At 40.7% G+C, this 23,688-nt stretch overlaps 1 protein-coding gene across 4 annotated transcripts in view; it reads left to right on the top strand.

Moving 5' to 3' along the window:
- Positions 1-23,688, top strand: part of sgl (UDP-glucose 6-dehydrogenase sgl) — a 198,867-nt gene that overhangs the window by 116,791 nt on the left and 58,388 nt on the right. For 3 of the 4 annotated variants that reach the window (XM_071682636.1, XM_071682646.1, XM_071682617.1), the window contains 2 exons: positions 10,137-10,292; positions 15,295-15,451. In XM_071682636.1, coding sequence (XP_071538737.1) covers positions 10,137-10,292; positions 15,295-15,451 — 313 coding nt within the window. Of the gene's footprint in view, positions 1-10,136; positions 10,293-15,294; positions 15,774-23,688 lie in introns of those variants that run through there. The other variant, XM_071682628.1, reaches the window with a different exon arrangement.

Below are 23,688 nucleotides of genomic sequence, written 5' to 3'. Positions count from 1 at the left end.
CTTCATTACATACTCGATTAAACTATCTAATACCACATAATGTCCTCAAACATTTCATTTTCAATACATCCACCCTCCTTAGCATAGCCTGATCTATGGCTCTTGTCATATTGCAGGTAGTACTATTCCTTCAAACATACACATTATTGACCTCCCAGATAACGTTCTCTCTTTCCACACAGTTTTTAGTGCTTCGAGAACCTTTGTCCCCTCCCCCACCATATGACTCAGTTGTGCTTCCATGCTTCCATTTGCTACTGTGTCCAGTCCCAGGTGTCTAAAATTCTTCCAGTTTTTCTCTATTCAAACTCACACCCCAATTAACCTTTCCCTCAACCCTAGCAAACTTAATAACCTTGCTTTTATTCATGTTCACTCTCAGCTTTCTCCTTTCACACACTTTTCCAAACTGAGTCATCAACTTCTGCAGTTTCTTACTCATATCTACCACTACTGCTGTATCATCAGCAAACAACAGCTGACACACTTCCCAGGCCCTATAATCCCTTACAAATTGCATACTCGCCCCTCTCTCCAAGATTTTCATATTTACCTCTTTCACCATGGAAAGTTCTGTGGGGCCTGGATGTGGAAAGGGAGCTGTGGTTTCGGTGCATTATTACATGACAGCTAGAGACTGAGTGTGAACGAATGGGGCCTTTGTTGTCTTTTCCTAGCGCTACCTCGCACACATGAGGGGGAAGGGGGTTGTTATTCCATGTGTGGCAAGGTGGCAATGGGAATTAATAAAGGCAGACAGTATGAATTATGTACATGTGTATATATGTATATGTCTTTGTGTGTATATATATGTGTACATTGAGATGTATAGGTATGTACATTTGTGTGTGTGGACATGTATGTATATACATGTGTATGTGGGTGGGTTGGGCCATTCTTTCTTCTGTTTCCTTGCGCTACCTTGCTAACGTGGGAGACAGCGACAAAGCAAAATAAATGATAAAAATGAATACCTCTTTCACCACCCCATCCATTTGAAAATTGAACAACCATTGTGACATCACACACACACACCTGTGTAAAGACCTGCCTTCTCTTGGAACCATTTACCATTCTCTTTTCCTACTCGTACAGAAACCTTACACCCTTGATAAAAACTTATCCCTGCTTCTAACAGCTTATCTTAAAAATGTATATTCTTAAGACCATTCACAAAGCAAGCTTTTCATATGCTTTCTTCAGATCAGTAAATGCCACATGCAAATCCATTTATTTTTCAAAGTGCTTCTTTAAAGCAAACACCTGATCCACACATCCTTTATCACTTCTGAAATCACTGCTCCTCCCCAGCCTGATGCTCTGTACATACCATCACCCTCAATCAATACCCTCCCATACAACTTACCAGGTATATTCAGCAAAATTATACCTGTAGTTTGCATACCCGCCTTTATCCTCCTTGCCTTTATACAGTGGCACTATGCATGCATTCTGCTTATCGTCAGGCACCTCACCATGATCCATACATACAATGAAAATCCATACTAACCAATCACAACACATTCATCCCCTTTCTTAATGAATTCAACAGCAGTACCATCCACTGCAGCCACCTGCCACATCTTATCTTATGTAAGGCTTTCTACACCTCTTCTCTTTTCACCAATCCACTTTCTGATTCTTTCACTTTGCATACCATCTCACCCCAAGCACTCTACATCTGCGTTGTATCATCAAACACATTTAATAGTCCTTCAAAATACTTACTCCATCTTCTGACTTCATCACTGCCTTTATCACTTATCTTCTTGCCCACTTTACTGATGTTCTCATTTGTTCTTTTGTCTTTCACACATTATATACCTCCTTGTAAAACATCTTCCTAAAATTTATTGACACTCACTCATCCCATTCTTATTTGCCCTCTTTTTCAATCCCTGCACCTTCCTCTTTACCCGCCACACCTGATCATATGCACTCCTTCCCTGTAGATATCAACCAAATGCCTTTTCTCTTTCAGAAGCAATTTTACTTTTTCATCCCACCATCTACTACCCTTTATAATCTGCCTACCTCACACCTTTTGCATGCCACATGCAGCACTGCATCCCTTAACACCTCTTATTCCTCATCCACTTCCCTTGCTTCATTTACTCTCACGTTTACCATTTTACTCTCAATCTCTCCCTGTATTTCTCACAAGTCTCCTTTCCATGCTCACTTACTCACACCACTGGCTTCTTACCAACATTATCTTTCGAAAACATTTACAACTCTTATTCACATATATATACTTGTGTATATTCCTTTTTAAACAAGATACTCTCAATCACCAGTCCTTTTTCTGCACACAACTCCACAAGCTGTTCATCATTTCTATTTATAAAACTGCATACCCCATGCCCCCTAATTATTCCCTCAACTGCCACATTACTCATCGTTGCATTAGAATTTTTTTTTTTTTTTTTTTTTGCTTTGTCGCTGTCTCCCGCGTTTGCAAGGTAGCGCAAGGAAACAGACGAAAGAAATGGCCCAACCCACCCCCATACACATGTATATACATACGTCCACACACGCAAATATACATACCTACACAGCTTTCCATGGTTTACCCCAGACGCTTCACATGCCTTGATTCAATCCACTGACAGCACGTCAACCCCGGTATACCACTTCGCTCCAATTCACTCTATTCCTTGCCCTCCTTTCACCCTCCTGCATGTTCAGGCCCCGATCACACAGAATCTTTTTCACTCCATCTTTCCACCTCCAATGTAGTCTACCACTTCTCCTCGTTCCCTCCACCTCTAAAACATAAATCCTCTTTGTCAATCTTTCCTCACTCATTCTCTCCATGTGACCAAACCATTTCAAAACACCCTCTTCTGCTCTCTCAACCACACTCTTTTTATTACCACACATCTCTCTTACCCTATTATTACTTACTCAATCAAACCACCTCACACCACATATTGTCCTCAAACATCTCATTTCCAGCACATCCACTCTCCTCCGCACAACTCTATCTATAGCCCACACCTCGCAACCATATAAATTGTTGGAAGCACTATTCCTTCAAACATACCCATTTTTGCTCTCCAAGATAACGTTCTCAACTTCCACACATTCTTCAACGCTCCCAGAACTTTCGCCCTCTCCCCCACCCTATGATTCACTTCTGCTTCCATGGTTCCATCTGCTGCCAAATCCACTCCCAGATATCTAAAACACTTCACTTCCTCCAGTTTTTCTACATTCAAACTTACATCCCAATTGACTTGACCCTCAACCCTACTGTACCTAATAACCTTGCTTTTATTGACATTTACTCTCATCTTTCTTCTTTCACATACTGTACCAAACTCAGTCACCAGCTTCTGCAGTTTCTCACCTGAATCAGCCTCCAGCACTGTATCATCAGTGAACAACAACTGACTCACTTCCCAAACTCTCTCATCCACAACAGACTTCATACTTGCCCCTTTTTCCAAAACTCTTGCAATCACCTCCCTAACAACCCCATCCATAAACAAATTAAACAACCATGGAGACATCACACACCCCTGCTGCAAACCAACATTCACTGAGAACCAATCACTTTCCTCTCTTCCTACACGTACACATGCCTTACATCCTTGATAAAAACTTTTCACTGCTTCTAACAACTTGCCTCCCACACCATATATTCTTAATACCTTCCACAGAGCATCTCTATCATCTCTATCATATGCCTTCTCCAGATCCATAAATGCTACCTACCAATCCATTTGCTTTTCTAAGTATTTCTCACATACATTCTTCAAAGCAAACACTTGATCCACACATCCTCTACCACTTCTGAAACCACACTGTTCTTTCCCAATCTGATGCTCTGCACATGCCTTCATCCTCTCAATCAGTACCCTCCCATATAATTTCCCAGGAATACTCAACAAACTTATACCTCTGTAATTTGAGCACTCACTTTTATCCTCTTTGCCTTTGTATAATGGCACTATGCAAGCATTCCGCCAATCTTGAGGCATCTCACCATGAGTCATACATACATTGAATAACCTTACCAACCAGTCAACAATACAGTCGCCCCCTTTTTTAATAAAAATACCATCCACACCCGCTGCCTTGCCAGCTTTCATCTTCCGCAAAGCTTTTACTACCTCTTTACTGTTTACCAAATCGTTTTCCCTAACCCTCTCACTTTGCACACCACCTCAACCAAAACACCCTATATCTGCCACTCTATCATCAAAAACATTCAACAAACCTTCAAAATACTCTCTCCATCTCCTTCTCACACCACCACTACTTGTTATCAACTCCCATTAGCCCCCTTCACCAATGTTCCCATTTGTTCCCTTGTCTTACACATTTTTTTTTTACCTCCGTCCAAAACATCGTATTATTCTCCCTGTAATTTAATGATACTCTCTCACTCCAACTCTCATTTGCCCTCTTTTTCACCTCTTGCACCTTTCTCTTGACCTCCTCCCTCTTTCTTTTATACATCTCCCACTCATTTGCTTTATTTCCCTGCAAAAATCATCCAAATGCCTCTCTCTTCTCTTTCACTAATAATCTTACTCTTTCATCCCACCATTCACTACCCTTTCTAATGTGCCCACCTCCCACGCTTCTCATGCCACAAGCATCTTTTGCGCAAGCCATCACTGCTTCCCTATTACGTCCCATTCCTTCCCCACTCCCCTTACGTCCTTTGTTCTCACCTTTTTCCATTCTGTACTCAGTCTCTCCTGGTACTTCCTCACACAAGTCTCCTTCCCAAGTTCACTTATTCTCACCACTCTCTTCACCCCAACATTCTCTCTTTTGAAAACCTCTACAAATCTTCACCTTCGCCTCCACAAGATAATGATCAGACATCCCTCCAGTTGCACCTCTCAGCACATTAACATCCAAAAGTCTCTCTTTCGCACGCCTATCATTATCCTTTCCCCCCTATCCCCGCGGATAGGGGAGAAAGGATACCTCCCATGTATTGCGCGCGTCTTGTAGAAGGTGACTAAAGGAGGCGGGAGTGGGCGGCTGGAAACCCTCCTCTCCTTTTATTTCAATTTCTAAAAGGGGAAACAGAAGGAGTCAAACGGGGAGTGCTCATCCTCCTTGAAGGCTCAGATTGAGGTGTCTGAGTGTGGTGGATGTAAACAAGATGAGAAGAAAGGAGAGATAGGTAGTATATCTGAGGAAAGAAAACTGGATATTCTGGCTCTGAGTGAAAGAAATCATAATGGTAGAGAAGAAGAATGGGTTGGGAAAGTCTTAGGAGGAAAGTCAGGGGTTGGTGAGAGGACAAGAGCTAAATTTGGTCTCCTTGTTCCCTCAAGTTTTGACACACATATCCTATTTGTCAACCTTTCCTTACTCATTCTCTCCTTATGTGTAAACCATTTCAGCACACCCTCTTCTGCTCTCTGTACCACACTTTTTTATTACCATTCTTTTCTCTTACCACTTCATTACATACTCGATTAAACTATCTAATACCACATAATGTCCTCAAACATTTCATTTTCAATACATCCACCCTCCTTAGCATAGCCTGATCTATGGCTCTTGTCATATTGCAGGTAGTACTATTCCTTCAAACATACACATTATTGCCCTCCCAGATAACGTTCTCTCTTTCCACACAGTTTTTAGTGCTTCGAGAACCTTTGTCCCCTCCCCCACCATATGACTCATTTGTGCTTCCATGCTTCCATTTGCTACTGTGTCCAGTCCCAGGTGTCTAAAATTCTTCCAGTTTTTCTCTATTCAAACTCACACCCCAATTAACCTTTCCCTCAACCCTAGCAAACTTAATAACCTTGCTTTTATTCATGTTCACTCTCAGCTTTCTCCTTTCACACACTTTTCCAAACTGAGTCATCAACTTCTGCAGTTTCTTACTCATATCTACCACTACTGCTGTATCATCAGCAAACAACAGCTGACACACCTCCCAGGCCCTATAATCCCTTACAAACTGCATACTCGCCCCTCTCTCCAAGATTTTCATATTTACCTCTTTCACCATGGAAAGTTCTGTGGGGCCTGGATGTGGAAAGGGAGCTGTGGTTTCGGTGCATTATTACATGACAGCTAGAGACTGAGTGTGAACGAATGGGGCCTTTGTTGTCTTTTCCTAGCGCTACCTCGCACACATGAGGGGGAAGGGGGTTGTTATTCCATGTGTGGCAAGGTGGCAATGGGAATTAGTAAAGGCAGACAGTATGAATTATGTACATGTGTATATATGTATATGTCTTTGTGTGTATATATATGTGTACATTGAGATGTATAGGTATGTATATTTGTGTGTGTGGACATGTATGTATATACATGTGTATGTGGGTGGGTTGGGCCATTCTTTCTTCTGTTTCCTTGCGCTACCTTGCTAACGTGGGAGACAGCGACAAAGCAAAATAAATGATAAAAATGAATACCTCTTTCACCACCCCATCCATTTGAAAATTGAACAACCATTGTGACATCACACACACACACCTGTGTAAAGACCTGCCTTCTCTTGGAACCATTTACCATTCTCTTTTCCTACTCGTACAGAAGCCTTACACCCTTGATAAAAACTTATCCCTGCTTCTAACAGCTTATCTTAAAAATGTATATTCTTAAGACCATTCACAAAGCAAGCTTTTCATATGCTTTCTTCAGATCAGTAAATGCCACATGCAAATCCATTTATTTTTCAAAGTGCTTCTTTAAAGCAAACACCTGATCCACACATCCTTTATCACTTCTGAAATCACTGCTCCTCCCCAGCCTGATGCTCTGTACATACCATCACCCTCAATCAATACCCTCCCATACAACTTACCAGGTATATTCAGCAAAATTATACCTGTAGTTTGCATACCCGCCTTTATCCTCCTTGCCTTTATACAGTGGCACTATGCATGCATTCTGCTTATCGTCAGGCACCTCACCATGATCCATACATACAATGAAAATCCATACTAACCAATCACAACACATTCATCCCCTTTCTTAATGAATTCAACAGCAGTACCATCCACTGCAGCCACCTGCCACATCTTATCTTATGTAAGGCTTTCTACACCTCTTCTCTTTTCACCAATCCACTTTCTGATTCTTTCACTTTGCATACCATCTCACCCCAAGCACTCTACATCTGCGTTGTATCATCAAACACATTTAATAGTCCTTCAAAATACTTACTCCATCTTCTGACTTCATCACTGCCTTTATCACTTATCTTCTTGCCCACTTTACTGATGTTCTCATTTGTTCTTTTGTCTTTCACACATTATATACCTCCTTGTAAAACATCTTCCTAAAATTTATTGACACTCACTCATCCCATTCTTATTTGCCCTCTTTTTCAATCCCTGCACCTTCCTCTTTACCCGCCACACCTGATCATATGCACTCCTTCCCTGTAGATATCAACCAAATGCCTTTTCTCTTTCAGAAGCAATTTTACTTTTTCATCCCACCATCTACTACCCTTTATAATCTGCCTACCTCCCACCTTTTGCATGCCACATGCAGCACTGCATCCCTTAACACCTCTCATTCCTCATCCACTTCCCTTGCTTCATTTACTCTCACGTTTACCATTTTACTCTCAATCTCTCCCTGTATTTCTCACAAGTCTCCTTTCCATGCTCACTTACTCACACCACTGGCTTCTTACCAACATTATCTTTCGAAAACATTTACAACTCTTATTCACATATATATACTTGTGTATATTCCTTTTTAAACAAGATACTCTCAATCACCAGTCCTTTTTCTGCACACAACTCCACAAGCTGTTCATCATTTCTATTTATAAAACTGCATACCCCATGCCCCCTAATTATTCCCTCAACTGCCACATTACTCATCGTTGCATTAGAATTTTTTTTTTTTTTTTTTTTGCTTTGTCGCTGTCTCCCGCGTTTGCAAGGTAGCGCAAGGAAACAGACGAAAGAAATGGCCCAACCCACCCCCATACACATGTATATACATACGTCCACACACGCAAATATACATACCTACACAGCTTTCCATGGTTTACCCCAGACGCTTCACATGCCTTGATTCAATCCACTGACAGCACGTCAACCCCGGTATACCACTTCGCTCCAATTCACTCTATTCCTTGCCCTCCTTTCACCCTCCTGCATGTTCAGGCCCCGATCACACAAAATCTTTTTCACTCCATCTTTCCACCTCCAATTTGGTCTCCCTCTTCTCCTCGTTCCCTCCACCTCCGACACATATATCCTCTTGGTCAATCTTTCCTCACTCATTCTCTCCATGTGACCAAACCATTTCAAAACACCCTCTTCTGCTCTCTCAACCACGCTCTTTTTATTTCCACACATCTCTCTTACCCTTACGTTACTTACTCGATCAAACCACCTCACACCACACATTGTCCTCAAACATCTCATTTCCAGCACATCCATCCTCCTGCGCACAACTCTATCCATAGTCCACGCCTCGCAACCATACAACATTGTTGGAACCACTATTCCTTCAAACATACCCATTTTTGCTTTCCGAGATAATGTTCTCGACTTCCACACATTCTCCAAGGCTCCCAGAATTTTCGCCCCCTCCCCCACCCTATGATCCACTTCCGCTTCCATGGTTCCATCCGCTGCCAGATCCACTCCCAGATATCTAAAACACTTCACTTCCTCCAGTTTTTCTCCATTCAAACTCACCTCCCAGTTGACTTGACCCTCAACCCTACTGTACCTAATAACCTTGCTCTTATTCACATTTACTCTTAACTTTCTTCTTTCACACACTTTACCAAACTCAGTCACCAGCTTCTGCAGTTTCTCACATGAATCAGCCACCAGCGCTGTATATATATATATATATATATATGATGATGATGATACAGCATTAGAATTACCTATCACTAATACCTGATCTTTTGCTTCAAAATTGCTGACACACACACTCAGCTTCACGCAAATCACCTGTGTCTCATGATCTTTCTTCTCATGATAAGGTGCATAAGCACTATCAGCCATCTCTCGCCATCCACTTTCAGTCTTCCCCACATCAATCTAGAATTTACTTCCTTACACTATATTACACACTCCTGCAACTATTGCTTCAGAAGTGCTATTCCTACCTTAGCTCTTGTCCTCTTACCATCCCCTGCCTTCATTCCTAAGACATTTCCAAATCATTCTTACCCCTTTATCCTTGAGCTTTGTTCTGCTCAGAGCCAGAACAACCAGGTTTCTTTCTTGAAACATACTACCTATCTTTTCTCTCTTCTCATCTTGTTCAAATTCACATACATTTAGACACCCCAGCCTGAGCCTTCAAGGAGGTTGAGCACTCTCCCCACCTGGCTCCTTGTTCTGTTCCTTCTTTTAGATCTTGAAATACAATATCAATTTGTAGATCTTCTGTGTCACTGTTAAGTTTGAATTCTGTATCATATTTACTATATTCCATTAAAGCCATGTCTCTCAGATAAGATGCAATAAGTCTTGGTGAATTTTTCATCTGCACTGGCTGCATGTTGGTGCTATAATTCCTATGAGGTAACTAAATGCGTGGTTACACTGGCTAGCTCTGCCTACTGGCATATATCCGAGATGATATTGATGTCTGTCAGCTTTTCACCTCCCATATCACATTTGTTTTTTTAAAACTTGGGTGCAAAATTGAACCCATTAATACACATTGTAGTCTATTGGTCCCCAGCACATGAATTTATGTTATAGCCTAAAAGTAATACAAGATTCTTTTATCAAAATGTATTATTCATGTATGGAGTTAGGAATTGCTGTATGAAGATTTTTCAATCTAACTAGAGCCCAACAGTGAGGTGCATATACTTTGGAAGAATCACCTGTTTCATTTTTTCATGCTTTTACTTATTTGTTCATCCGTTTGCCCATTTGTTTTTTCAGTATTCTTTAAAATGTTGGTCATAGATCTAGCTCAGCAGCATGTATGTATACCATTATTTTTTTGTTGGGGATTCGGTATGCCACGTAGGGGTTTCTTGTAAAAATAAATATGATGTATTTACCACAGGGCCCTCAATGACAGTCATTCAGCATAGTTAAATGTTGGTAGTAATGATCAAGTGGAACTCCCACCTGATTAGATAAATACCCAATCCTCTCATAGATATGTGTTTGCATTTTACTTCTTTATCATATTCATTTCAGGTAGAAAGTAAACAAATTCAGTGTGATTTGACAAGTGTGGCAGTAACGAGTGAACCTGAACGTGTCCAGCAGTTGATAAATATATACTCAGATCCATATGATGCTGTCACAGATGCACATGCAATTGTTGTGCTTACTGAATGGGATGAATTTAAGGTAAGCTGGTTCATCAGGTTTACTATGTCTTGCTTGTGAATGTCTCAATGGCCCTGATAGGAACAATGGTGGGAGCTGGTAATTCTTAATCATTACTATTTCTTAGAAAGATTAGTGTTTACCATTTCCCAACCTTGATGCAATCAGCAACTTGGCATCCAGACACATATTACCTGAAAAGTCTAATTATCTGTGTATTCATGAAGTCTTGTTTGGAAAATTACACATCCCTCCATAATGTGGACTTTTTGCAAGCTGGGCTCTAGATGATGTTTAGGTTTTGATCTAGTTTGCATTATTTGAATTGGTGTACAAGTTGCCTTCAGCCTTGTCTTTGGATTATATCTTCATTATCCTTTTGTAATGTCACCCTCCTTCACTTTCTGTGTAAAGTTGGTTTGACACATGGTTGATGAAATTCAACCTGAGCAAATGTAAAGTAATGAGGATGGGATGATGTGAAAGAAGATCTCAATATGATTATCATTTAACTGGAACTAAGCTCCTGGATTCTGTGCATGAAAGTACTTGGAAGCCAGCATCATCCCTTACCTGTTGCCAGAGTCCCTCATTAGAAGAATGGTAAAAGAAACAAACTGTCTTCTGGGTAATATCAGAATATCTTAAGGTATATGGATACAAAATTATTGGTGAGCTGTTGATATCCTGCAAAGGCCAAAACTAGAACAGGCTTCTCAGTTTTGGTCACCACACCTAATGAACCTTATAAAGCTAATAGAGAAGGTTCAGAGGATTGTAATAAAGATGGTACCAGAATTAAGAGAGTTAAGTCACTGGGAAAGGCTGAAGGCTTTAAATTTGCCCACCTTGGAAGTGAGAGGAGTGAGGTGTGATGTGATCACAACCTTCAAGATTTTAAAACAGATTGATGATGTGGACAAGGGACAACTCTGAGAGATGTAGGGATAGTGCAAGCAAAGGACATAACATAAGATTAAGCAAGAAACTTGTGAAAAAAGATGTAAAGACATTTTTGTAGTATAAGTGTGGTGGATGAATGGAATAGAATGACAGAGAATATGGATAAAGCAGACTGCATATAGATATTTAAGAAGCTGTAAAATAGCAAGAGAATGTTCATTAGAAGGGGCCCCAAGTGTAAAAGTCCCTCTTCTTGTAATACAGATAGGTGGTTATGTATAGGTAATTTTTTTTATACTTTGTCGCTGTCTCCCGCGTTTGCGAGGTAGCGCAAGGAAACAGACGAAAGAAATGGCCCAACCCCCCCATACACATGTACATACACACGTCCACACACGCAAATATACATACCTACACAGCTTTCCATGGTTTACCCCAGACGCTTCACATGCCTTGATTCACTCCACTGACAGCACGTCAACCCCTGTATACCACATCGCTCCAATTCACTCTATTCCTTGCCCTCCTTACACCCTCCTGCATGTTCAGGCCCCGATCACACAAAATCTTTTTCACTCCATCTTTCCACCTCCAATTTGGTCTCCCTCTTCTCCTCGTTCCCTCAACCTCCGACACATATATCCTCTTGGTCAATCTTTCCTCACTCATTCTCTCCATGTGCCCAAACCATTTCAAAACACCCTCTTCTGCTCTCTCAACCACGCTCTTTTTATTTCCACACATCTCTCTTACCCTTACGTTACTTACTCGATCAAACCACCTCACACCACACATTGTCCTCAAACATCTCATTTCCAGCACATCCATCCTCCTGCGCACAACTCCATCCACAGCCCACGCCTCGCAACCATACAACATTGTTGGAACCACTATTCCTTCAAACATACCCATTTTTGCTTTCCGAGATAATGTTCTCGACTTCCACACATTTTTCAAGGCTCCCAAAATTTTCGCCCCCTCCCCCACCCTATGATCCACTTCCGCTTCCATGGTTCCATCCGCTGACAGATCCACTCCCAGATATCTAAAACACTTCACTTCCTCCAGTTTTTCTCCATTCAAACTCACCTCCCAATTGACTTGACCCTCAACCCTACTGTACCTAATAACCTTGCTCTTATTCACATTCACTCTTAACTTTCTTCTTCCACACACTTTACCAAACTCAGTCACCAGCTTCTGCAGTTTCTCACATGAATCAGCCACCAGCGCTGTATCATCAGCGAACAACAACTGACTCACTTCCCAAGCTCTCTCATCCCCAACAGACTTCATACTTGCCCCTCTTTCCAGGACTCTTGCATTTACCTCCCTAACAACCCCATCCATAAACAAATTAAACAACCATGGAGACATCACACACCCCTGCCGCAAACCTACATTCACTGAGAACCAATCACTTTCCTCTCTTCCTACACGTACACATGCCTTACATCCTCGATAAAATTATAGTTCTATTATTCCTTGCCACAGTGCTGCTTGTCTCCTTTATCTATGCACACATTGCCACTGCTCCCCCCCCCCTCTCTTACTGTTGCTTCCATTCTCCTCCCCACACACATCACTGCCAATCCCCACCATGCTTCCTTCCTACTTACACACATTGTTATTGTTCCCCATCATAGTGTCACTTCCCACCTTCCCTCCTCCCTGCACACATTACTACTGTTTTCCACAACATTTCACCTCCTTTCCTTTCCACTCACATTGCTCCTGTTCCCTGCCACACTGTTACCTCCATCCTTCTTCCCCACACAAATCACTAGTATTCCTCTCACACTCTCTCCCTTCCCTCCTCTCCACACATATTATTACCATACTCCACCAGTGTAACCTTCTATCGATACTCTTCATACATATTATTTTTGCTCCCACCACACTGTCATTGGAAGAGATACTGTTGCATCTTTTTAACCCTTTAATTGCTCATTCTTTCTGATTTGCATATTCCTCAGTGTACATAAAAAGGTTTTCCCTTCTGAATATCTATACCACTTGTTATTGAAGAAAATCCTGAAAGAATGATATACTTTGTGTTGGTGTGAAAGGATATTGAAATGACAGTGAGACAGGACCTTGTATTGGCATGGAACTCTGTCATTCATATATGTATATGTGATTATGGGCTCTTTTGAGGTGTGATTTCATTCTACATACCCTACATATACAATTTTTGTTTTGTTTACGAGGCATGTTTCACACATCCCGTTTATCGTATTTGCATATACAGCATCTGTGTACACTCCATATGTTATCAAAGGCGATACATGATCAAGGTTTATCGTAGGTACAAGCATATGATGTTATTAGGGTGAAAGCATAGTGTTGCTAGCAGTGTGAGCACTAGCAAACTGCCTCAGTGTGCCTCAGGCTATCTTTTGGGAAGGATGTTATTTTTTTCTTACTCCTTGCTGCCACTTCATTTTGGAAATTTTGCTTCCGGCCATTGTATTTCTTCCATCTGTTCCTCCAGATGGTTGGCTTTTACTTTTCTAAGGAGGAAAAAGCCTGAATCACATGGAAGTGGACAGTGTAGGTAAATGTGAGATATCTAGGCTCACTAGGTACTCAGAGTACACAGTCAGATGGCTACTTGCCAGTGCTTGTGGCCTTCCTGACATCATCATTCCAATATTAAATCCTATCCCTGGTTGCTTAAGAAAGACTTCTAGATGGTTTTACACATCCAGTTTATAGTGCAAGTTTAATCTCTTTCATCTAGCAACCTTGGGACCTGGCTTTTGCCAGACCACAGAAAATCCTGGAAAACAGAAATTGACCCCTAAGGCAACACCCTATTTAAACATGCCCGACCCCTATTCTTGCCAGCTCATTTGACATACATTTTGCTTTGTTACCAAAGGTAGAACAAAACTTAAACCAGGAAATGATACATCCATTAATGCTCCCAAACAAGGTTTTTACTGTAACATCAGATTACATCAGAAGTATCTCTAGAGAGAGAGTCCTCAATATCTTGGGCAAGGGATTTTTGTGGCATATGACATCAACACAGGGCAGATTCATCTGCATTATACACTTGTTCTGGTGCTAAGTTTTCCGCTGCCACTAACTGCAAATTCATCCACATTGTTGCAACTTTGTGACAAGTAATTAATGTAACGAACAACCATAGGTTGGTAGTTAGCTTTGGTCAACTCTTGTTACTATTGTTATCTTATTTTGTCATTGTCAAGGCAGTCAGCTCATGCTGCGTCAGTCCCTGCCAGGCAGCCAGGCTCATACCCTCTCTCTCACCCTTTACTTATTGCTGTTGGTTGTTTATAGGGAATTGGAATTTTTATTAAATATTTTAATACAATCTTACTCTACAAGCTTCCATGTCAGCACTATGCTTTTCACTGAACACGCTATTTACTGAAATTCCATGTTTTCACTTAAACTTGTGTAACCATCCTTGCAAATTTTCATAATCATACGCTAGCTTTAGGTCTCTATGAAAAACTTTGGCCTTCTTGATAAGCATCTCCCCAGAAATGCTTACACCTTTATTATGTTGGAGTTTAAACCACTCTATAAGTGCTCTTTTCAAAGGTTACGTCATTAGTCTGTTTTAAAAACAAAGGTTATGATCAGGTCATCCATCACTCTTCTCTTTCATAGTGACCTTATGACTAGCTTTTTCCTGTAACTCCTTTTTAAATTCTACAACTATTTTTGTTGCCATCTTCTGGGCCTGCAGTAAGTTCTTTGTGCTTCTGTAGAAGTGGTTGACAAACTAAAGTATATTCAGGTTTTAGCTTTATTTAGGATGTGGACAGCTTGTTGAATATGTACTCATCTGATATGTAATTACCTGCTTGTACTGTATGGGGAGGGAGTTTTACTTTCATGGGGCTCCATCTCTTGAATATTCTATATTGTCATGCAACTTTTTCACTTTCTGTATCCTGTTTGCATTTACCATGGCTTCATTCACATCTTTTTTAACAAGTTTCTTGCTTGATTATCATTCTGTGTCATGTGGTTTTATATCCTTACATACCTGTATGTGTGTGTTTGTGTGTGTGTGTATGTGCTCTTGTTTTACTGTTACTTAGCAGTTTTGGTAGATTAATAAGTACAACTTCTCTTTCAGAAATATGACTACAAGAAAATGCTTTCAGTCATGAAGAAGCCTGCTTTTATATTTGATGGGCGTAAGATCCTTGACCATGAGGCTCTCATCAATATAGGCTTCCATACAGAGACTATTGGGAAGAGGTTTTCCCGAAACACACTTCTGAGAGCATCTGGTGGGGATTTGTAGATGAAGTACTGGAGTGCTTGTTGTCATGCAGTGTGATTGGTTTTGCTTTTTGTTCAGCTGATATTATTGATTAATTATGCACATGCAAATATATCTCTTCCAGCTTTAAGTTATTTATTCTCTAAGTTATATATTAGGAGTAATTCTAATTGTTTTATTTTGATAAATTTACAAAATATACGCTTAAGTTGTAACTATAATGCTTTTGTATCCTAGCAAACAAAATGTTTTACTACATCAAATGAAGGCATGAAAAGTAAATGGGTATGCACATGACACCTGCATGTCTATGTATAGTAATACTGGAAGTGTTTGTCTATTTTTAACCTCTTTTACTTATTACTGGAGTAATATGTAAGTTACTAAACTTCCTCCCCACTCATGTCCAGAGACCAGTATGAGCATTATTGATTCCTAAAATAGAATTTGAAACTTTTAGAAATCTTTTTTTGTAACATCATATTAAGCTGTTATCATCAATAGTCAGTCACCCATCACATATAACCAGCCTTTCACCTATGTACATAGCAATGGCTTGCCTTTATTTAGCTCATGTCCACAGGTTTGTAATAAAGATTAGAATCTTCCAGTTCACTTTTTTGTGTGTGTCTGTGTTTGTGGCTCACTCAGTTGAGGCAGTTGATTTTAATCAGACAAACACTGAATGTGTGCTGAAATTTTAGTTTTTTGGACAATCTGAGAGACCCGCTGTCTCTCGGAGACTTAAAGCTGGAGTTGTCCTCTGCCAGTTGCTTATCAAGGTTGAGGCATTAAAGGCTATGAAGCAGTACTGGAGTCCACCAGTTATACTGGGGAGTAAAAGGGACAAGTGATTGAGGGTGATGGCTCTGAATGTTAATGTGATGAGTGGTGAGAGTAAATGAAGGGAGCTTGTAGAGAAATTTAAGTTATAGTTTAGATGTGCTTGGGACTGGGGAAAACCATATCCTTGGGATATAGGAGTAAAAATGGAAATTAATTCAAATTGTGGGAGGGCATGGAAGGAGGGATGGAATAGACAGGAATGAATGAAAATTATTGGTGAAGAGGGAAAGGATATGTAACTGTGTGAGGTACAGATGAAATGTAGCATTTTTTTGGAGAAATTTGAATGACTGTGTAAATGGATGTTAGGAGATAAAGGTGCCTGTAATGGGGGATATGAATATGAAGGAGGAATATGATGTGGTTGGTGAGATAGTTGGTTAATGGGGAGTGCCTGAAGTAAATGAGAATGGAAGTTATCTTATGGATATCTATGCTGAGAGGGGTTTATTCCTTGCAAACACCTTTTTTCAGCACAAGGTGATCCGCAGGTATATGTGGATGAGAAATGATGGTGAAGAACAAAAGATTTTGATTGACCATGTGGCAGTGGATGAAAGATTGAGAAAGTTTGTGCTGGATGATAGAGTTGTGTAAGGATTCTTTGATGATTCTGACCATTTTGCAGTTCTTGTGGAGGTGAGGATTGAGGAGATGTGGAGATATGGCATACTGAAGAATGGAAAGGTAAGAGTGTTGGCAAGTGTGATGATGAATCAGAAAGAATTCAAGGAGTGTGAAAGAAAGTTGACGGAAAGTTTCGATGAAAGTGCAGCAAATATATGAAAGCAGTCATGTGTGAATGAGGTGTTTGGAATGTTTAGTAAAAGATTGTTAAAGAGTGGAGAATTAGCAGTTGGATACAAGGTTGTGAGATATATGAATATAATGGGAAGTGCATGGTGGATGGATAAGATTGGAAATGCTGTAGAAGAGAAGGAAAAGGCATATGGTAGATTACTCAAAAGAAATGTACAAGTGGAAGTTCAGCAAAGGAGGGAAGAATATAAGATGTGTAAGTGGAATGTTAAGAAGCTGATAGAGGAAAACAAAGAAAGAGTAAATGAAGAATTGAAAGAAAGTTGAGTGAAAAGTCTAGGGAAAATATGGAGTTGTACTGGAAGGAGGTGGTAAGGAAAGAGGTGGATGTAAGAGTGGAAATGTAAAAGTGAGAAGTAAGGAATGGGAGTTGATGAATTAAAAGGAGGAAATGAAATGAAGATGGAAAGAGTATTTTGCAGAACTGATGAATGTGGGAGAAGATGAGGCAGCAGTTGTTACAGGCATTGAGGATGGAAGGAAGAGGATACAAGTGCAGGGGCCTATAGCAAAAAGGGAGGTCTCTCTAATCTATCAATCTAATATATATCTCTGATGCCTGTTCCAATTGAAACTCTCTCAAAGGGGTGGCCATGGAAACAGAGTCTCCATAACTAAAGAATTCCAGTAGTACATCTTAGCCTTTATAGTCCCTCACCCCTAACAGGCCACTGGCAGAGTGCAAGTCTAATGCAGTATTTGCAGAGGCTCTTATCTAATGTTCCTAATGACTACTACTATCTAATGCTCCAACCTACTGCTTTTACCCAATGTTTCTACCTAATAACCCTGCCAAAAAGTCCCAAGCTACTACTTCTATCTGCTGTTCATACCATTTTGCCAAAATGCAGGGCTAGCACATGGTGCTCACCACAAGAAAATATAGTTACGAAAGTGAGCTGCATGAGTTGTGTCGTCAGGTGGTACATATGACAAGGAGAGGTGGTATGTTTGTGGACAAAAAGCCAGTAGTCCACGTGCTAGTGAGGCAGAAAGAAAAGACAGCTACCTAGGTCAGAGGAGTGCAACTTGACAACCACTAAAGTGCCAGCTTACTAAGTGGATGTCACTAACCCTCCTGAGGATACCCAGGTGGGTAGTACTGGTAATATACCTCCCTCATCATTGGCTGCCTACTAGCTACTACCTACTGGAAGTGGATGGGATTATGGCTGAAATGCTGAAGTATGGAGGAGGAAGTGGGATATGTGATATGTAAATTAGCATGGAAGCAGGTGTGCCTGAGGATTAAGTGAAAGTTATTATTGTTCCTATATTCAAAGGGAAAGCTAAAGCTGTATGTAGCACTTAAAGGGGAATAAGTCTTCTCACTGTGGATTTGCACAGTGGCAGTATCATAGCCAATGAGGTTAGGAGGTGCTGCTTCCTTGAATAGGCACAAAATTAGGAAATGTTTTTGAGTTTCAGTATGTTGAGGGCATACTTTAATTATCTAGATTCTCCAAGTCTCACCCTGCCTTTTCATGGTGACCTCATCACTATACCCTTAGGGGTGGAACTAAAAGGGAAGGCATTGCCTAACTCCATCAAGGCAGTCTTTTGAGTACAGACAGACACTTCAGGTTTGCTGGGAACATTTTTAGTGTTTTGGACAATTTTGGAGCCTTGCTGCATTTGGAAACACTGCACTGGAGGTGCCCTCTGCCACTGGCCTGTCAAGGGTAAGGCAGCAAAGGCTAAGAAGCAACACTGGAGTCTACCGCTTATGCCAAGGATTACAAGAGATGAGCAGTTGAGGATGATGGGGCTGAAATTAAATGGGATGACTAGTGAGAGTAAAAGGAGGGAGCTTGTGGAAACGTTTAAAAGTTATAGCTTGGATGTGCTAGGGCATCAGGAAACCCATATCCTTGGGAAGGGTGTATAGAGTGAATATTAGAATAGTGAATGCTAGTTATAGGAGGGCATGGAAGGAGAAGTTACAGAGCATGGATGGAATGGATCAAGAATAGTGTAGATGAAAGGAATGATTGGAATTATGAAATGTGATGGGTATGTGTATATGCACCAGTGAATATGAAAACTGTACTAGGTAAGGATGAAATGAAGCATTTCTGGTGAAATTTGAATGTCTGTTTAAACAGTTTTGAGAATGAGAAAAGTGGTTGTAATGGGTGAGATGAACATGAAAGTGGGACGAGTTGAAATTGGCGAGATAGTTGGTAGATGGGGAATGCCTGTGGTAAATGAGAATGGAAGTTATCTTGTGGGTCTCTGTGCTGAGAGGGCTTTATTTCTTGCAATCACCTTTTTTAACACAAGATGATCCACAGATATACATGGATGAGAAATGGTGAAAGGAGCAAAAGGCTTTGATTGAATATGTGGCAGTGGGTGGAAGATTGAGAAAGGCCATGCTAGATGTGAGAGTTGTGAGAGGATTCTTTGGAGACTGAACATTTTGCAGTTCCTTTGGGATGAGGATCAGGAAGAAGTGGGCGTACCGTATAAGGAAGAATGGAGAGGTGAAAGTGTTGGCAAGCAATAAAATGAACCAGAAAAAATGCAAGGAAGAGTATGAAAGAAAGGTACATGAAAGCTTGTATGGAAGTGCAATGAATGTAGGGATGCTGTCAAGTGTGAGTGAAGTGTTTAAAATGTTAAGAGAAATACTGTTAAAGGTTGTAGAAGTAGTAGTTGGATGAAAGGTTGTGAGATATAGGAATAAAAAGGGCAATGCATGGTGGACAGAAGAGATTGAAAATGCTGTGGAAGAGAAGAAAATGGCATATGGTAGATTGTTCAAAAGGAATTTACCCATGGAAGTTCAGCAAAGGAGGGGGGAAGAATGTAAGATATGTAAGTGGAATATTAAGAAACTGATAGAGGAAAGCAAAGAAAGAGTAAATGAAGATTTTGGAAGAAAGTTAAGTGAAAAGTTGGGATAATAAGAAACTATAATGGGAGGTGGAATAGGAAAGAGGTGAATGTAAGAGTGGAAATTTTAATGTGAGAAGTTAGGATAGGGATTTACTGAATCAAAAAGAGAAAGTGAAAGGAAAATGGAAAGAGTATATTGAAGAATTGATGAATGTGGGAGAAGGGGAGGTAGCAGATGTTACAGGTATGGGTATGGAGGATGGAAGGAAGAGGATACTAGTGTAAGGGCCTACAGTAAAAAGGGAGGTAAAATGGGCAATGATGAGGCTGAAGGTAGGAAAGGCACCTGGATTGGATGGGATTATAGCTGAAATGGTGAAGTATGGAGGATAAAGTGTGACAGAGTGGATGCATTTGATAAATGATTTAGCATGGAAGCAGAAGGTTGTGCCTGAGGATTGGATGGAAGCTATCATTATTCCTTTATTCACAGGAAAAGGTGCTAAGGATGTATGAAGCAACTATAGGGAAATAAGTCTGTTAAGTATACCAGGAAATGTGTATGTAAGAATGTTGATTGATAGATTGGTGGAGGTGACTGAATGCAGAATAAGTGAGGAGCAAGAGGGTTTCAGGTGAGGTTGGGGATTTGAGGAACAGATTTTTATGGTAAAGATGATCATGGGAAAGTACTTAGGGAAAGGTAAGAAGTTGTATAAAGCTTTTATGGATTTGGAGAAAGCATATGACACAGTCAAGTGGAATGATGTGTGGGATTTGTTTATGATGCATGGGGTATGGGGACAACTGTTGTGTGATGTGGAGCCTTATGTAGATGAGCAAATGCATGTTTAAGATTGGATGTAGAGTTGAGTTAAAGTTTTGGGGCAGAGCTATGTGGTGTCACCATGGCTTTTTAACATATTTATGGATGGAGTGATGGGATACGGAAACTAAACTAGAGAAAGGGAGTAGAGGGATGGAGTGAGGCGGTGAGATATGGTGCGTAGTGGCAAGTGTGTTTGTGGATGATACTGTACTTTTGCTGAGAATGAAGAGGAGTTGCAAAAAGTTGTGAGTGTGTTTTATGATGTGTGTAAGCATAGGCAATTGAAGATAAATGCAAGTAAAAGCAAAGTAATGGTGTTTGAAAGGAAATAGTGAAAGTACAGATTTTGTAAAACTGTATAGGGTGAACAAAGAAAGTGTATTGAACTGTGCTATATGGGGGGAGAAAGACTGGAAGAGGTTGTAGAATCTAAGTATTTAGGAGCTGTTTTGGGTAAGATTGGTGATATGGAAGGAGAGATAAAGGGAAAAGCAGTACAGAGTAGAATAATGAAGGGTAAAAGTGTGAGATGGAAATAAGAGAGGATTAGGGAACAGCATAGTCTTCCCAACCCTGACCTATGCAGCCAAAATGCAGACATGGAATGAGACACAAAGGTCAAGAATCCAGGCTGTGGAAATGAGTTTTTTGAGAGGTACAGGAGCATGTGGTATGACTTGATGCACTGTAGAAAGAAATGAAGGGGTGTATGAGAGATGTGGTATAGCAGGGAATGTGAAGGGAATAAATTTTAGAGTGGTAGAGTGGGTGGAACATTATATTATGAGGTGGTTTGGGCATGTGGAATGAATGCAAGACTGGGAGTTTACAAGGAGAGTGTATAATAGTACAATTAAAGGAGTTGATGTGACAGGAAGACCACCTGTGACAAGGGCAAATAGAGTGGAAGAATTCTGGGGGGAGAGAAATGGTGGAAGAATGTGTGGAATGGTGTATGTGAGGGAGGCATGTAAGGACAGGAATAAATGAAGACTCTTCTGCCATGGCCACCCCCTTGATGGGCATTCCTGGAGGGAATGGATATCAGAGACATAGATAGATAGATAGATAGATAAAAGCTTTTATAAGTATACCAGGAAAAGTGTGTACAAGAGTGCTGATTGATAGTGATGGAAGTGACTGAATGCAAAAAAAGTGAGGGGCAAGGGGGTTTTAGGAAAGGTAGGGGATGTGTTGAGCAGGATTTTGTAGTGAGAATTATTGTAGAAAAGTATCTAGGAAAAGGTAAGAAGCTATATGCAGCTTTTATGGATCTGGAGAAGGCATATAGAGTTTTGTGGAATGCTGTATGGGATATGTTAAGGATATATGGGGTAGGGGTACAACTGTTTGATGGTGTGAGGGCCTTCTGTGTAGGAGCAAATGCATGTGTAAGAATATATAGAGAGTTGAGCAAAAGTCTTGGTATACATTTGGGTGTGAGGCAGGGCTGTGTGTCATCACCATGGCTTTTTAACATATATATGGATGGAATACTGTGAGAGATGAAAGGAGAACTAGTACCAGGAGAGACTGAGTACAGACTGGAAAAAGGTGAAAACAAAGGCGGTAAGGAGAGTGGGGGAGGATTGGGATGTATTTAGGGAAGCAGTGATGGCTTGTGCAAAAGATGCTTGTCGCATGAGAAGCTTGGGAGGTGGGCACATTAAAAAGGGTAGGGAGTGGTGGGATGAGGAAGTGAGATTATTAGTGAAAGAGAAGAGAGGCATTTGGACGATCCTTGTAGGGAAATAGTGCAAATGATTGGGAGATTATAAAAGAAAGAGACAGGAGGTCAAGAGAAAGGTGCAAGAGGTGAAAAAGAGGGCAAATGAGAGTTGGGGTGAGGATGTAAGAGTATCCTTAAATTTTAGGGAGAATAAAAAGATGTTTTGGAAGGAGGTAAATAAAGTGGTTAAGACAAGAGAACAAATGGGAACATCGGTGAAGGTGGTTAATGGGGAGGTAATAACAAGTAGTGGTGATGTGAGAAGGAGAAGGAGTGAGTATTTTGAAGGCAGATGTAGGGTGTTTTGGTGGAGGTGGTGTGCAAAGTGAGAGGGTTAGGGAGAATGGTTTGGTAAACAGAAGAGGTAGTGAAAGCTTTGCGGAAGATGAAAGCCAGCAAGGCGACAGGATTGGATGGTATTGCAGTGGAATTTATTTAAAAAGGGGGTGACTGTGTTGTTGACTGGTTGGTGAGGATATTCAGTGTATGTATGGCTCATGGTGAAGTGCCTTAGGATTGGCTGAATGCTTGCATAGTGCCATTGTACAAAGGCAAAGGGGATAAAGGAGAGTGTTCAAATTATAGAGGAATAAGTTTGTTGAGTATTCCTGGGAAATTATATGGGAGGGTTTTGATTGAGAGGGTGAAGGCATGTACAAAGCATCAGATTGGGGAAGAGCAGTGTGGTTTCAGAAGTGGTAGAGGATGTGTGGATCAGGTGTTTGCTTTGAAGAATATATGTGAGAAATACTTAGAAAAACAAATAGATTTGTATGTAGCATTTATGGATCTGGAGAAGGCATATGATAGAGTTGATGGAGATGCTCTGTGGAAGGTATTAAGAGGCTAGTTGCTAGAAGCAGTGAAAAGTTTTTATCGAGGATGTAAGGCATGTGTACGAGTAGGAAGAGAGGAAAGTGATTGGTTCCCAGTGAATGTTGTTTTGCGGCAGGGGTGCGTGATGTTTCCATGGCTGTTTAATTTGTTTGTGGATGGGGTTGTTAGGGAAGTGAATGCAAGAGTTTTGGAGAGAGGGGCAAGTATGCAGTCTGTTGTGGATGAGAGGGCTTGGGAAGTGAGTCAGTTGTTGTTCGCTGATGATACAGCACTGGTGGCTGATTCTTGTGAGAAACTGCGGAAGCTGGTAACTGAATTTGGTAAAGTGTGAAAGAAGAAAGCT

Source organism: Panulirus ornatus, chromosome 3 (assembly GCF_036320965.1).
Source record: "Panulirus ornatus isolate Po-2019 chromosome 3, ASM3632096v1, whole genome shotgun sequence".
NCBI lineage: Eukaryota > Metazoa > Arthropoda > Malacostraca > Decapoda > Palinuridae > Panulirus > Panulirus ornatus.
Note: the sequence above shows the minus strand (reverse complement) of the source record. Positions and strands in the feature narration are given on the sequence as shown.